Genomic DNA, 14,134 nt, shown 5'->3' with positions numbered 1-14,134 from the left:
TCAGGAGCAGAATCTCATTGAGACTAGGAAGACACTACTCTATGGCAGTGACATAATTGTTTATCTATGCCAAACACCACAATATGACAATAGTCTGTGACAGAGACTTAACTTCATATGCAGGATCACCTCCACAAGTGCCAAGGAAAATTAAAGATTCTATCTGACTAGCAGCTTCCCATCAAGGGAATTGGAACCTAATCCCCATTGTGTGTCATAGGATATTGCCACTTCCACACTCCATGTCTGTCTTGTGGAACTCATTGAGAGAGTAATTACAGCTCAGATAAGCCTTTTCTGGAATACATGCAATTAATTCTCCCGTAAAAAAGGGAGAAAGAAGGCTGACACGTTAACAATGTTTATCTAATCTATTTCTTTTCTGCTCTTAAGGTTTCCTAAATAAGAGGAAGAAAACAGATTTGATAGTACTTACAACTGCCTGTTCTTATGTAAATTATAAGAAAATCCATGGGTCTGTAATATCCCCTCATAAAAGAGCCAACATGAAATGCAACTACAAACCAGCAGAACGTAGAGGAAGCGGGTAATCAGCGTAAAGTTAATCTAGGTTGGTTTTTTTTTAAAGTATAAGGCCTATCATTATTTTTGAATGTGAATTACTTATTTTTTTTAAAACTTCAAGGACAACTTTTAAAATTTTGAAAATAGACTGAACAAAATTTGTATTTTCCCTAACAACTCAAAAAATGGTATTTATCATAAGTTAACCAATTGATTTTTCCAAAATATCACACTTCACCTGTCAAAACAAAACAAGTTTTCATTTGAAGACTGTACAATCCAATGCATCTATGTTGGCATAACTACATTCTGAGGTGATTTTTACACTTAATCCAAGAGCAAACCATTCATCAACAGGATTCAAGTGCATCTCAGGCTTTCTGTTACACTTCAAAGCTGGATAACAAGTACTCATCTTCATGAAACTTCAAAACTGCAGCAACTGGCTAATTGCCCATTACTAAAATAAAACTACAGAAAAGAGCAAAGCTTGCCATCATTCTATCCTGCAGGAATGCACCATATTTAGGAAATTTTTTGTCGAGCCAATTCCAGAGTTTCTAGTCCTAAAGCATTAATTCCTACATCTTAAGGTAAAGCTAGCATTGTATCCAGCTACTCCGTAAATGTAAAAGGTCTAACTAACATTTGATAAAGAGCCACTTCCACAGCAGAAAAACACCTCAAACAGCTGGGCTATAAGGAGGATTAATTTCCTGACCTAACTTTGCCTCCAGTTCCACTCATAATCCACCCAACCACCTCACTACATTTTTTATTTTGATGGCACAACACACACTCAAGTTACACAGGGAAATCAAGGTTGAAAGGATAATGTTGCTAATGCTCATTTTTCAGTGTGAATGCTGCTGTACTAATGACAGCAGTAGAATAAATGTTAATGTAAGCAGCACTCAGTTATTTTTGCCACTATACCATGAAAATATTTTATGCTTAATGTCATTCTAAAATGCTCACACCACAATGGAAAAAGATTTATTTGGAAAAATGCACATGAAGATGCAGTTATAGGTAGAGGCAGGTAGGAGACAGCTGAGGTTTCAAAAAATCTGAGCCCAATGAAAACTGAGACTCATTTTGTTTATTTTAGGGTGTGGGGAGAGGGAGAACAAGAGGAAGCAAGTACTTTCACCAAAAGAAAACCTTTTACCCAACACTGCAGAATAGATTCCCTTTCTTTCTTTCATTTTCTGGATAAGAGGATATTATCACAAATCACTTTAAAGCAAAGTGATGCCATGAACCCAAATTTGAGATTACTGCTCAAGTTCCCCATTTCCAAGCAGCTTTAGAGCACTTCTGAGCACCTGACATCTTGGAAGCCAAACTCTCTGCCAGTTTCTGAAGCAGGTATTTTTCAGGAGACGAGAGAATAATTAATCCCACTGCTCTGTCTACCTATATTTATCCTTCCAAAGACAGACACATGTATTTCTGGTATCAAGGGGGTCAATCAAAAATTACCACCAAAAAGAGTACAAATAATAAGATTGGTGAGGGACTACTTTTACAAGTGTTTTGTTTGCTCAGAGGTTAGGATTTCTTGCGTTTCATCCTTTCTACCTGCCTCCTGTCCTGAACATCTAAATCCCCGTTTTAATTCCTTGAAGATTTATCCTTTTCTCCCTTCAAGAGAAAGATAGCAATTAGGAAAAAGAACAGTTGCAGGTGCTCTGAAGCAAGTCATTTTGCACTCCATTGACATTTTCCACCACCAGCTCTGTCCAAGTTCTCCTTCATAATACACTCAAATGTGGTAGAAATTCCTTTTGAGAAGTATTTGTTAGGTTGTGGGTTGGTTTTTTTTGTTTGTTTTTTTTTTTTTTTTTTAATGAAGATAAAGGGGGAAAAGGAAGACTATTAGAAAATTCTAGAAAAACTAAAGAAACAAAAGCTCCTCAAGAGCCAAAATTTACCTGAAGTTCACTTTAAGTTAGTGGTAGAGTGCTGCAGAAAAACTATTAACCAAGGGTTTAAAATCTGCATGCAAACATTCGACTTAACTGAAAACCTGAAGGAAAGTGCATATTTTCATATACCTCTCTCAGGAAGTATAAAATGGACTCCCATTCAAATAGATACTTATGTTAAAGTGCTACCGCTGAATTAACATCATGATGCCATGATTTCAAGACAGACAGACTGTATTTACAACTGTTATATTTCCATATTCAGAATGACAATGGAACATGGATTGCCCTAAGATACAAGAATAAAAATAGTAGTTATCTATCAAGTACTCCATCCAAGTTATCCATCATGTCTGTAATAAATTGTAGCTAGGTGAAAAGATACAGTTTTGTTACCCAAAGATTACTGTTCTACTTATCTTTTGTAAACTTTCACTTTAGTAACATTTACAGTCTTACAAGCACATAAATAACTGTAGGATTTGCAGAATACTAAAGCATCTTTTGATTCAATTTTTGGCCGATTTTTACAAATGAAGAAAACATTTTTATCAACATCTTCTATGCTGTACTTCAAATGTACTTCGTTTTTAACAGCTCTAAACCCAGAGCTTACTTCCCTTAAATTGTCCACTCCATGCAGCTCCTTCACCTCAAGCAATGAGAAGAAAACTGCATGAAGCTCCCATTGGGAGGGCAGAGAAAAACAGAAAGGGGATCACAATGACTACCCAGCACTCAGAGTAGCCCTGCAAAAGGCTCCAGAGGGGGAACCCTGGGCGTATCCTTTTGGTGGGCCTCAGTATTTAGTAGCACTGCAGTGGAGGGGTCTTCCATGAGAACATTGGATGTGCAGTGCAAGAGGTGGTGGCCAGAGACAATAAAGCCCTGCTGCTCTTCAGAGGGCTTCAAGTTGCATCCTCAGCCTCATACAGTCTCATTACAGGCATCAGGGAAACAACAGGGGCTCACAATGAGACTTCTAGATGCTTAACATCAAAATCACAGTTGTAAAGAGCTCCTCCATAGCTGCATAACTTAAGAAAAGCCTAAGATGAGTGGGTACTTCCCTTGTAGGATTGCTCAGGTCCTTCAATAAGTAGAATCCAATTTAGTGATCCAGCGGATACTGACAAAATGATACAGTCATTTTTTTTTCAAAAGATTGTCAAAATGTTCAGCTCTGGCCCAAGTTCAAAGTGTGTTTTTAGTGAGCTCTTTTACTTTCCTGTCACTTTAATTCTAGCTACTCTAGGAATCCTGGCAACTCTTACACCACATCCCTAAACAAAGAAATAACACCCCCAACTTTTTACAGGTAAATAGTATTGCAGGAAAATACACGGTATAGATTAAAAAATACACAGATGGCCAAAACTAGCATACTGAATTCATTCTTGCACACCTCATGCACAAAACTGTTTGTTCCAATCCTGTGGGCACCTACTACATGTTCATCTCCCAGTCTGGATTTATTTAGTTCAACAGGAGTAAATGAGACATACTGAGTCCCCTCATAACTTAGTTTCAATTTGCTCATTGTGGTCTCAAGGATCCCACCTGAACTCTCTTTTGTAAGTTCTAGTCCTAGAGTATCAAAACTGAAGTAAGTCATAGACTAAATCACTGACATTTACTTCCAATCATATGGAAATACTTATTTCATGGCCCTAGAAAGATATACTTTTCTGTTTCTTATGAGGCACAAGAACTAAATTCCCTGTGGGACTTCTTTCTGCAACTGACATATATACAGATGAACTTTGACAACAGTTAACAGCAAATGAGCTACAGGTCACTGTATCAATACAGGATAATTTTACACTGACAAAACTGTCGACCAGTTAAGTAGCATATGTTCCGAACTAGACTGATATAAAATTAATGCTCCGGGACTGTGCAGAAGCTTGATGATCCCTGTGTCCCATTTTGTCATTTAATTTTAGATAATAATTACATAATACATCATTCCTTAATGTAGCCAAATATGAAACAAAGAATATTGAGGACCTGTATTTATTTTGCAGATGTTAATACAGCACAGAAATCTTTCATCCTTGAGCAGTATCACATTTTTCCCATGCAGCCTGAAACTTAGCTGTTTGTGCTGGTGGTTTTGTTTAGTTCATAAAAGATGCAGTAATGGATGGGCCTGAATTCATTCTATCCAAGTTTTGAGCCAGCCACTAGACATGAGACAGTAAGGCACAGAAAGTCCCTGATTCAGATCATTAAGATGTAAATAGGGAGACAACCTCTCCTCCTGGTGCTTATACAAAATGTTAGGTGCCTGTACACCTACAACTTCCATGCAAAAGACGTATGTGCTGAATGCCTTCCTAAATGTGGTGACCCTACAGGCTTTCTCTGCAAAGTCTAAGTTATCTGTGAGAAGAGGTGGAAAAATCTCTCCTTTATTTAAAAATACTGAAGACATACATGTTTTAATCATGTTCCATCAAAAATGGAATTTAAAAATTATGTTAGTGCAGCCTTAATAAGAAAATAAAATGTATTTTCATGTGTTTGCTTGCTAATTGATGTATCATATTTAATCTCAGCACTTAAGAGTATTCTACCTATTCTTAAAATGGCAGTACTCAAGCATTAGTAGCTCATACACTAAGGAAAGGCTTAGCAAGTATATTTAGTATTTTATTTAAAGACATCTGTTAAGGAGAAAAAAACATTTCATTTTCTACTGAACAAATGAAAAGCTCCCATGGGAGAAGTGGTTGCAATTCATCAGGACACGTGCATGACCCTTCAATATTTCTGTCATATGCACACAGTGCTGTGCTATTTCTCTGCCTCTGATACTACAAGACAACTGTCAACACAATATTTTCAAGGAAACTTCTACTAGCAGAGCATCTAGATAGCAGCCATGTCAGAGGCTGGCATGTCCCTAAAAATGCACAGGCAGTGTTCTTAGTGTTTATCCGAATAATTAACATAGCCCTAGGCTAGCTATTCTGTAGCAGGTGTGAAATTGTATCTCTTTAGTTTCTGGCCTGGAATGACATTATCAGGTAAATTAATTTAAAAGAGAAAAACTAACCAAACAAACAAAATTGCCAAACAAAAACAAACCCAAACCAGAGCAAACCACTGAAAACCACCAACAGTCAAAACCAATTGCTTCTCCTGCTTACCAACTCCTCACGAAGTTGGGCTATGAGTTCATCTCTCTCCTTCAGCTGCAGCTTCAGCACTGAGCATTCATCTTTTATTCCATCCTACAAAAAACATCAAAAGAGATGTTATAATAGGCTTAGCACTTTTACTTTGCTCTTGACAAGAAAAGACTGTTTCACATAGAGTGAGATAATTACATTCAAGTAATGAAACTCAATTGTCCTTTGTCATATGCTGTATTTTCAGTAACATATTCTAAAGTTGCTGCATAAACAAATTAATGCATCCAAAGACATTACACAGAAGTGTGATTAGCTCCCTGCACAGAAGTCCATTTCATTGTTTTTGCATCTTTTAAGCCTTTTTATTGAAGATTTTATCAGATCATTCTTTTTCAGTTAAGGAATGATTATGAAGTGCTAAAATTTCACTCATACAAAACAGCATTAGAGAAATATCAATTTAGAAGCGCTATTGTGGAGCTCTTGATCTTGGAAAGGAAGAAAAAGAAAGTATAATGGACATCCACAGGAAAAGTAAAGCACCTTTTCCACGCATACATCTTTTTGTCTCATGTCAGCCAAAATAGCAGCAATTCTGGTACTGACTGGGTGGAGAAAAGAAAATAGGTACTGCTTAGCGACCTTTGACTAAAACTCAATTTAACTTGCATGAAAAATTAACCTAATAGCTAAGACTGCAGCCAAACCTAGGCTCATGAGGCAGTCTGCAAGCTGTCCCCAGGCAATTTCATGAGTTCATGTCAGTTTAAACACCTTTTTTTGGAGACAAAACATTGATCAGATTTTTGTGTTGTTCTGATAAATATCTAGGAGGAGAAACTCAGATTAAATGATTGAGCTGCTGAAGAATAAAACCCTAGCAAATGAATCAGACAACTAGCTGATTGTACAACCATAAAGGAAGAATTGTATCTTTACATTCTTCTAGCACAGAGTCATATTTACAAAGTTTGGGAATTTTACTGGTTTGGAGTATCGTTATTTAAAAACAAACAAACAAACCCCCAACAAACAGAAAACCCCAAAACAGCAATGACAAAAATACCTAAGCCATACAAAACAACAAAAACCCCCTGCTGAAAAACATTTACACAACACTTGTTTAAAAATACTAAAATTGGACCTCTAGCAACCACATAAGTACAAAAGTGCAGAAATTCAGGCCACAAAGATCTTAGGGGTTCAAAAGGGTATAATGGCCATGATAATCTTGAACTCTGTCGTTGCTAATGTGCTTGCAACTCCAAATGAACTCACAAATATGAGGCAGAACAGTAAAGAATGTGAAGTCCATTTTCCTCAGTTAAATGTCTGGCTATAATAAATACCTTTCAAAATAATAATATTGTTCATCATCCATTCTAACGGAACTGGAAATAAAAACAAGACACTCACACATAAACCCCAAATATTTACAACTGCAATGAAATGAGATACGCTATTTCTGGCAGGTGGGTAACGGACCTGTTTACACATTACTTCAGTACTATGTACAGATCTCCTGAAAGACTCAAATTTATGAAAAAGGCATAACTTGCACTACCTCTTTTACGGAAACACAGAAATTTTTCTTTGCTATATGATACAGCGACATTTCATGCTTACTATCTACTAAGAGATTGCTGTTTAGGAATGTTAACTGAAAATAAAATACTAGCACATCCCAGCATACAGCCCTCAGCACAGGATGTGTTATTAGTATAAATTTAACACTTTTGTTAGCATAATACCTGCTTATAAAAATCTGTCTTAAAGTATCAAGACCTTCACTATTATTTTTCTGAAAGTGAGGTATTTAAAAAAAAAAAAAAAAGGCTTTGAAAATTATGTGACATTAGCTATCGTACTCCATTTCTAGTTATTCAGAGTTCTTTTGGTCACCTTGGTTTCATATTGTTGTTATCTCCCAATTTTCCCCTTTTTACCTGAAAAAAAAGTTAGCAGAACATAGAGTGGAAGAAGGAAAACAGGAAGGTCCTATAGCCAAGACATTTACAAAAAACAACGTGGAGAAAGCACACACAGCATGCATGCTGTAATGCATACGGTAACTACAGCAGGAAAGATTTCCGAGATGAGCTCTGGCACCAGGTATTGTCTAAGAAGAAATGCAGGCCTCCCTTGGCCTAGTGAGAACCTGAAGAACAGATTTGCCTCCCAGAGCTTCCAAAGACTTAAAAAGCATGCTGCATCTCTCATGGCAAAAAGCAGTCATGCACCCACCTGGATCTTCCACCCCACAAAAGGAACTGACCCCTTTTGCCCAGCACAGCTCCCCAGGCACTCAACTTCAACATTCCATGCAACAATCTCTCATACAATACAGACTAACTGTCATTACAGTTTGGAGAAAAAATATCCAGGGTAATTATTTTCTCTTGTCTTGCTGCATATCAGGGAAACTGATTAACACCTGCCAGTGAGACATGACTCCTGTAAATCAAAATGCTGCATTATTAGCTCCTGTGCAGACCATGGCATCTTATGAAAAGCACGTACTGCAATTTCTGGGGGACCCATTGTGCTGGGATACTTGAGACTATGAGGTTTGGACCCTCACCCTTCATGCTTCTGCTGCCAAAGAGAAGACTTCATCTGCACCTAAGCATCTCAGAAAGGAATGACCTTAAGATAGGATCTTTCTTGTAACCTGCTGTACACGTACATCAGTGCCAATGTAGGAGTTACCCAGAATTATCTAGTAAAAGGGGAATGCTAGCAATGCCCCAAGTTTTACGTTATTGTTTAGTAAAAATAGCAGCAAATAATAAACACACTCTATATTCCATCTACTCTATGCTACACTGTGTTTGAAAGTAGCAGAGCACTCTTTTTTCCTTGTTGAACACAGCATAGAACTGGGATTTTATTTTAGTGCGTGATATCTGCACAGGTGTCATTTGTTCTATGAATGCAAGACAAAGGGAGAAGACAAATCGTGCTTGCTGCTTCTCCTGTTTCTATTATATTTCAAGGACATTTCTGCTATAATACCAACTGAGAACACAAATAGAAGAAAGAAATTAACATACTGGAATAAAAGAGAAAAGTAGTCAGCCACAGAACGGCCTGGGTAATTTCAATATCCCATACATCTGTCTGAATGTAGCAGCAATAGAAATAAAAAAATGTTATAGAACCAACTGTTACCAAAACAGTGAATACAGTTCTTACGGAAAGTAACTATTGAAAAGCTAGGGAAGGAGAAAAGACTCCAAAAATCACACTTTGCACGAGAGCCAAAATATTTCAGTGAAGGCTTGAGTGGAGGATACCAAAGAAGTCACACATCATCGAAGGGGGACGGAGAGGGGCATCAAATGCTTGCGGAATGCCATGTCATTTATTAGCCCAGACACAAATAGCAATGCATAGTAGAGAATGTGAATTCGGCAACAAATCACCTTTACTCCTTAGGAGGCCTGAAATATTCCATTATGTACTATGACACTGTAATACAGTGCAAGACAAAACAAAATAACCCAAACCTACCTGAAAACCAGAATTCCCTTCTAAGGAATTGTCACAACACCACATCAAAGAGGAAGGGACTTGAAAAGGATGACCTGCTTTTAGCACAGCTTGCAGTCAGTGCATTACAAGTCTACACTGTAATTACACATCTGGAAGAAACATTCCTACATTAGTAGGAATGTATTATATGTTACATATACTATTACATATCATAATGATATTCTTATTATTAATATTTGGTCATAAGAATTCTGCATCCCATTGCAGTATGCATGTCCATAGCAGGCTTGTCCAAGACTCTGGAAATACTAGATAAAAAGTCAATTAACAGCACATTCTTAAAGGAAACTGTTAGACACTGCATGATCTGTAAATAATAATAATAATTAAAAAAGTAAATAAAACAAAACTATTTTCTTTTATTAAATGGAGATAATAAAAAGTTATAATCTAAATTCTAAGCATACTTCATAAAGCTGCTGGTGCAAAATATCTGTCGTATTTTCCTTGCTTATATTCTCTGATACTATTAAAAAAACAAACCACCATCACCACACAGAATTTAGCTATATAATCCCTATGGTTCAACTGTTATTATTATACATGTTCATGGTCAGAGTATTTTTAAACTCATCATCTTTCTACTTCTTCCAGTTATCACTCTTTTACTTACTTTCAGTCGCAGGCTATAACAGTGATTGCTGTATCTTAGTACCAGTATTTTCCCATTTCAGTTTAATTCTGTCCACCTGGGAAAACGTGAAACATAATAGCAAATCTGTTTCTCATCAGATCAGGTCACAAGATGACAAATGGTGCTGTGTGTGTGAAGACAGCTACAGCAGGTTATGCATAAGTGGAAAAAAACATAGTAATTTTCCTTTTGAAAACTTACTTTATACCTCTTCATACTTCAGACAAATGGGCATATCATGCTTACTGAAATCAAAGTGCTATAAACAGAACTAACCAAGCATTATGGAAGATAAATTTACTGCAATTTTACTTTAATATTAAACAGAATATGCTGCCAAATAGTACCATAATATTAGAATATTATAAAACTAATCTGATAAATGTTCTGAATTTTAGATGCTAAGCAGATTCTGTATCAACTTACGGTAATGCAAAAATCAGCAATTACTTAGGATGTAGTGTCTTAAAATAATATCATCCTCTAACACACCAAACTAAGAAACTGAAAACTGAAGATCAGGTCCAGAAAGCTACAGAAATGCAAGAATAGTTGAAGCTTCCTCTAAGTTATGCAGCAGATTTAGGTAGCAAAATTAATAAGTTTCTGGATAACAGTTTATAATATTCAGAAAAAAACACAGTTTATTTTAACATGTACAGGATTTTTATGCCAGCATGTAGAGTCCAAATTATGTACAGGGTCTAGACTATGTACGGGATATCCTTTATGGTTTGCTCTATACCACCTGCATCTGAAGAACATCAAGTACTTTTGTGGATCTTACTTGAAGTTTGTATAGGAGCACCATTATTTCTCTCCAAACTGAGCCTCCCACTTGTGTTAACATGAATCACATTGACATAATTTTAATAAAAGGAAGAGCATCTACATATCTGACTTACTTACGTTAGATGACTTCTGGGTATTGACTGTACTCAGAAACAGGATTTTATCAGATCATGAATCTTAAAATCATAGAATGGCTTGAGTTGGAAAGGACCTTAAGGATCATCTAGTTCCAGCACCCTGCCATGGACAGAGACACATTACACTAGACCATGTTGCCCAAGGCTCTGTCCAACCTGGCCCTGAACACTTGAACACAGGGATGGAGCATTTACCACTTAGTTTTGTTACTGTTATTAGCGTTTTAATTAAAGTTGTAATGACCTTAACATGAGGTAAAGAACCTGAGACTGTGCTGTTTCAGGTGTCAAAATGAAGTCACCAGTCTTAAGTCACAGGCTTGCCAAGCTGGTGAAGAAGGCTTTAAACTAAAGTAGCTGGGGGAGGATGCCCTGGGCTGCATCATAAGAACCATGGCCAGCAGGTTGAGGGCAGAGCTCTACTCTGCTCTCATGAGATCCCACCTGGAGTACTGTATCCAGATCTAGTGCCCTCAGCAAAAGAGGGACATGCACCTGCTTGAGCAAAGCCAGAGGAGGGCCAAGATGATCAAGGCTGGAGCACCTCTCCTGTGAAGACAGGCTGAAGAGTTGGGCTTGTTCAGTCTGGAGAAGAGAAGGCTCCAGGAGACCTTAGAAAAGTCCTCCAGTACCTAAAGGGGGGCTACAAGAGATCTGGAGAGGGACTTTTTGCAAAGGCATGTAGTGACAGGACAATGGCTTTAAACTGATAAAGGGGAGATTTAGATTGGGCATTAGAAAAAAAAATAAAAAAAAAATCTTTAGTATGAGGGGGGTGAGACACTGGCACAGGTTGCCCAGAGAAGCTGTGGATGCCCCATCCCTGGCAGAGTTCAAGGCCAGGCTGGATGGGGCTTTAAGCAACCTGGTCTAGTGAAGGTTATCCCTGACTATGACAGGAGAGGGGGGTGGAAATATATGATCTTCAAAGTCCCTTCAGACCCAAACTATTCCATGATACCATGATTCTGTGTGTTTCTACCATGTTAGTGTACGTACACAGTATGTCTTTCCAAGGTTTTATTTTTCCTTTTTGTGTTCACTCTAGCTCTACATGTTGTATCAATTTATATGTCATATCAATTCCTTTCAATCACACCAAGAGAGAAAGGAACTGGCTGGCTGCAATTCTTCACATGTGCAAAGCACATTGCTTTTTCTTCTTTGGCTTATCTGTTGCTTTGGTGCTGTGCCAGTCCAGTTAGTCTTGGCTTGAGTCCTGACAATGCTCCCAGAGAGCAACCACTGACTTCAGGCAATTGCAATGACTTCAGACACTGCCATGCCAGCTGTTGCTCAAGCCCAGCACAAGGGCAAGCCCACACTTGAGAAATTCCCATTAAAGCATAACATGGCAACTCAGATTGATCTCCCATGGCACCATCACTGAACACAAGCAGAGTCTCACTACAGGGTGTCTTCCTAGTGGGAGCAAAACAAATAAAACCCTGAACCAGCTTTGGAAGCTAGGGTCATGTCAGACATCATTATGTACATCTTTCAGAGCAGCTACAGCATTTAAACGACTTCTAAAGGAACACCTCTATATTTCATCACTTGATCATAAAATCAAATGGAGTTTGGAAGCACAGGATGATTAATCCTCATAAAATCTTACATGATTCTATATCATATTTACCTAAGTTCAGTTACATGGAATGTGTCAAATACTTTAATGAAAAAATTTCTAACAGCTATATTCATTTGAATACTAGAATTCAACTGAAACTTTACTATGAAGGTAACACTCGCAGAATCTGTAAGGCTGTGCAATTTTAGCCTTAGCCAGTTACGAATACAGAGCTAAGTAAATGTCTTCTTCATAGCGATCCAACTGTCAGTTAACTGTGAAATACACATTGAGCAAATTAATGTTTGGTTTTCTATTTTTATTTCTCCTTCAGCTGAATTTTGCTCCTTTCAGAAGCAATAATAAAAAGCATGGAGTTTAAAGGAATGCAGTTTGATTAATAAACTGCAAAACATAAAATGAATGATCATGCCTGGTGAAGCACAAGGTGTATCTAACGCTCAGAAACTGTGAACGGCAGCCAGGAGAGGAAATGGATAACAAACCCCATAAATGTATTTTCCCTGATATAACCACCCTATTTACTCCCTCCCTATGGTTCTTCCTGAGACAGAATTCACATCCACAGTATCACAGAATAGAATCATAGAATAGTTAGGGTTGGAAAGGACCTTAAGATCATCTAGTTCCAACCCCCCTGCCATGGGCAGGGACATCTCACACTAAACCATATCACCCAAGGCCCTGTCCAACCTGGTCTTGAACACTGCCAGGGATGGAGCATTCACAACCTCCCTGGGCAACCTATTCCAGTGCCTCACCACCCTAACAGGAAAGAATTTCCTTCTTATATCCAATCTAAACTTCCCCTGTTTAAGTTTTAACCCACTAACCCTTGTCCTATCACTACAGTCCCTAATGAAGAGCCCCTCCCCAGCATCCCTATAGGCCCCCTTCAGATACTGGAAGGCTGCTATGAGGTCTCCACTCAGCCTTCTCTTCTCCAGGCTGAGCAGCCCCAGCTTCCTCAGCCTGTCTTCATACATGAGGTGCTCCAGTCCCCTGATCATCCTTGTGGCCCTCCTCTGGACTTGTTCCAACAGTTCCATGTCCTTTTTATGTTGAGGACACCAGAACTGCACACAATACTCCAAGTGAGGTCTCACGAGAGCAGAGTAAAGGGGCAGGATCACCTCCTTTGACCTGCTGGTCACACTCCTTTTGATGCAGCCCAGGATACGGTTGGCTTTCTGGGCTGCAAGTGCACACTGAAGCCGGCTCATGTTCATTTTCTCATTGACCAACACACCCGAGTCCTTCTCCACAGGGCTGCTCTGAATCTCTTCTCTGCCCAACCTGTAGCTGTGCCTGGGGTTGCTCTGACCCAGGTGTAGGACCTTGCACTTGGCATGGTTAAACTTCATGAGGTTGGCATCAGCCCACCTCACAAGCGTGTTGAGGTCCCTCTGGATGGCATTCCTTCCCTCCAGCGTATCAACTGAACCACACAGCTTGGTGTCATTGGCAAACTTGCTGAGGGCGCACTCAATCCCACTGTCCATGTCTGCGACAAAGATGTTGAACAAGACCGGTCCCAACACCGATCCCTGAGGGACACCGCTCATTACTGGTCTCCAGCTGGACATTGAGCCATTGACTACAACTCTTCGCATTTGGCTACCCAGCCAGTTCTTTATCCACTGAGTGGTCCATCCATCAAATTGATGTCTCTCCAATTTAGAGACAAGGATGTCGTGTGGGACAGTGTCAAACGCTTTACACAAGTCCAGGCAGATGACATCAGCTGCTCTACCCCTGTCCATCAGTTCTGCAGCCCCATCACAGAAGGCCACCAGATAGATCAGGCAGGATTTTCCCCTTAGGGAAGC

At 38.8% G+C, this 14,134-nt stretch overlaps 1 protein-coding gene across 5 annotated transcripts in view; it reads right to left on the bottom strand.

The window, feature by feature from the left end:
* CCSER1 (coiled-coil serine rich protein 1) overlaps positions 1 to 14,134 on the bottom strand; it is a 709,606-nt gene that overhangs the window by 305,849 nt on the left and 389,623 nt on the right. For all 5 annotated transcript variants that reach the window (XM_062637609.1, XM_062637611.1, XM_062637613.1 and 2 more), the window contains exon 9: positions 5,612 to 5,695. In XM_062637609.1, coding sequence (XP_062493593.1) covers positions 5,612 to 5,695 — 84 coding nt within the window. The remainder of the gene's footprint in view (positions 1 to 5,611; positions 5,696 to 14,134) is intronic.

The sequence above is a fragment of the Pezoporus occidentalis genome, unplaced genomic scaffold (assembly GCF_034315485.1).
Source record: "Pezoporus occidentalis ecotype Australia unplaced genomic scaffold, CSIRO_AGI_Poc_V1 ctg53, whole genome shotgun sequence".
Lineage (NCBI taxonomy): Eukaryota > Metazoa > Chordata > Aves > Psittaciformes > Psittacidae > Pezoporus > Pezoporus occidentalis.
The sequence above is the reverse complement of the archived record's forward strand: the minus strand, read 5'-3'. Positions and strand labels throughout refer to the sequence as shown.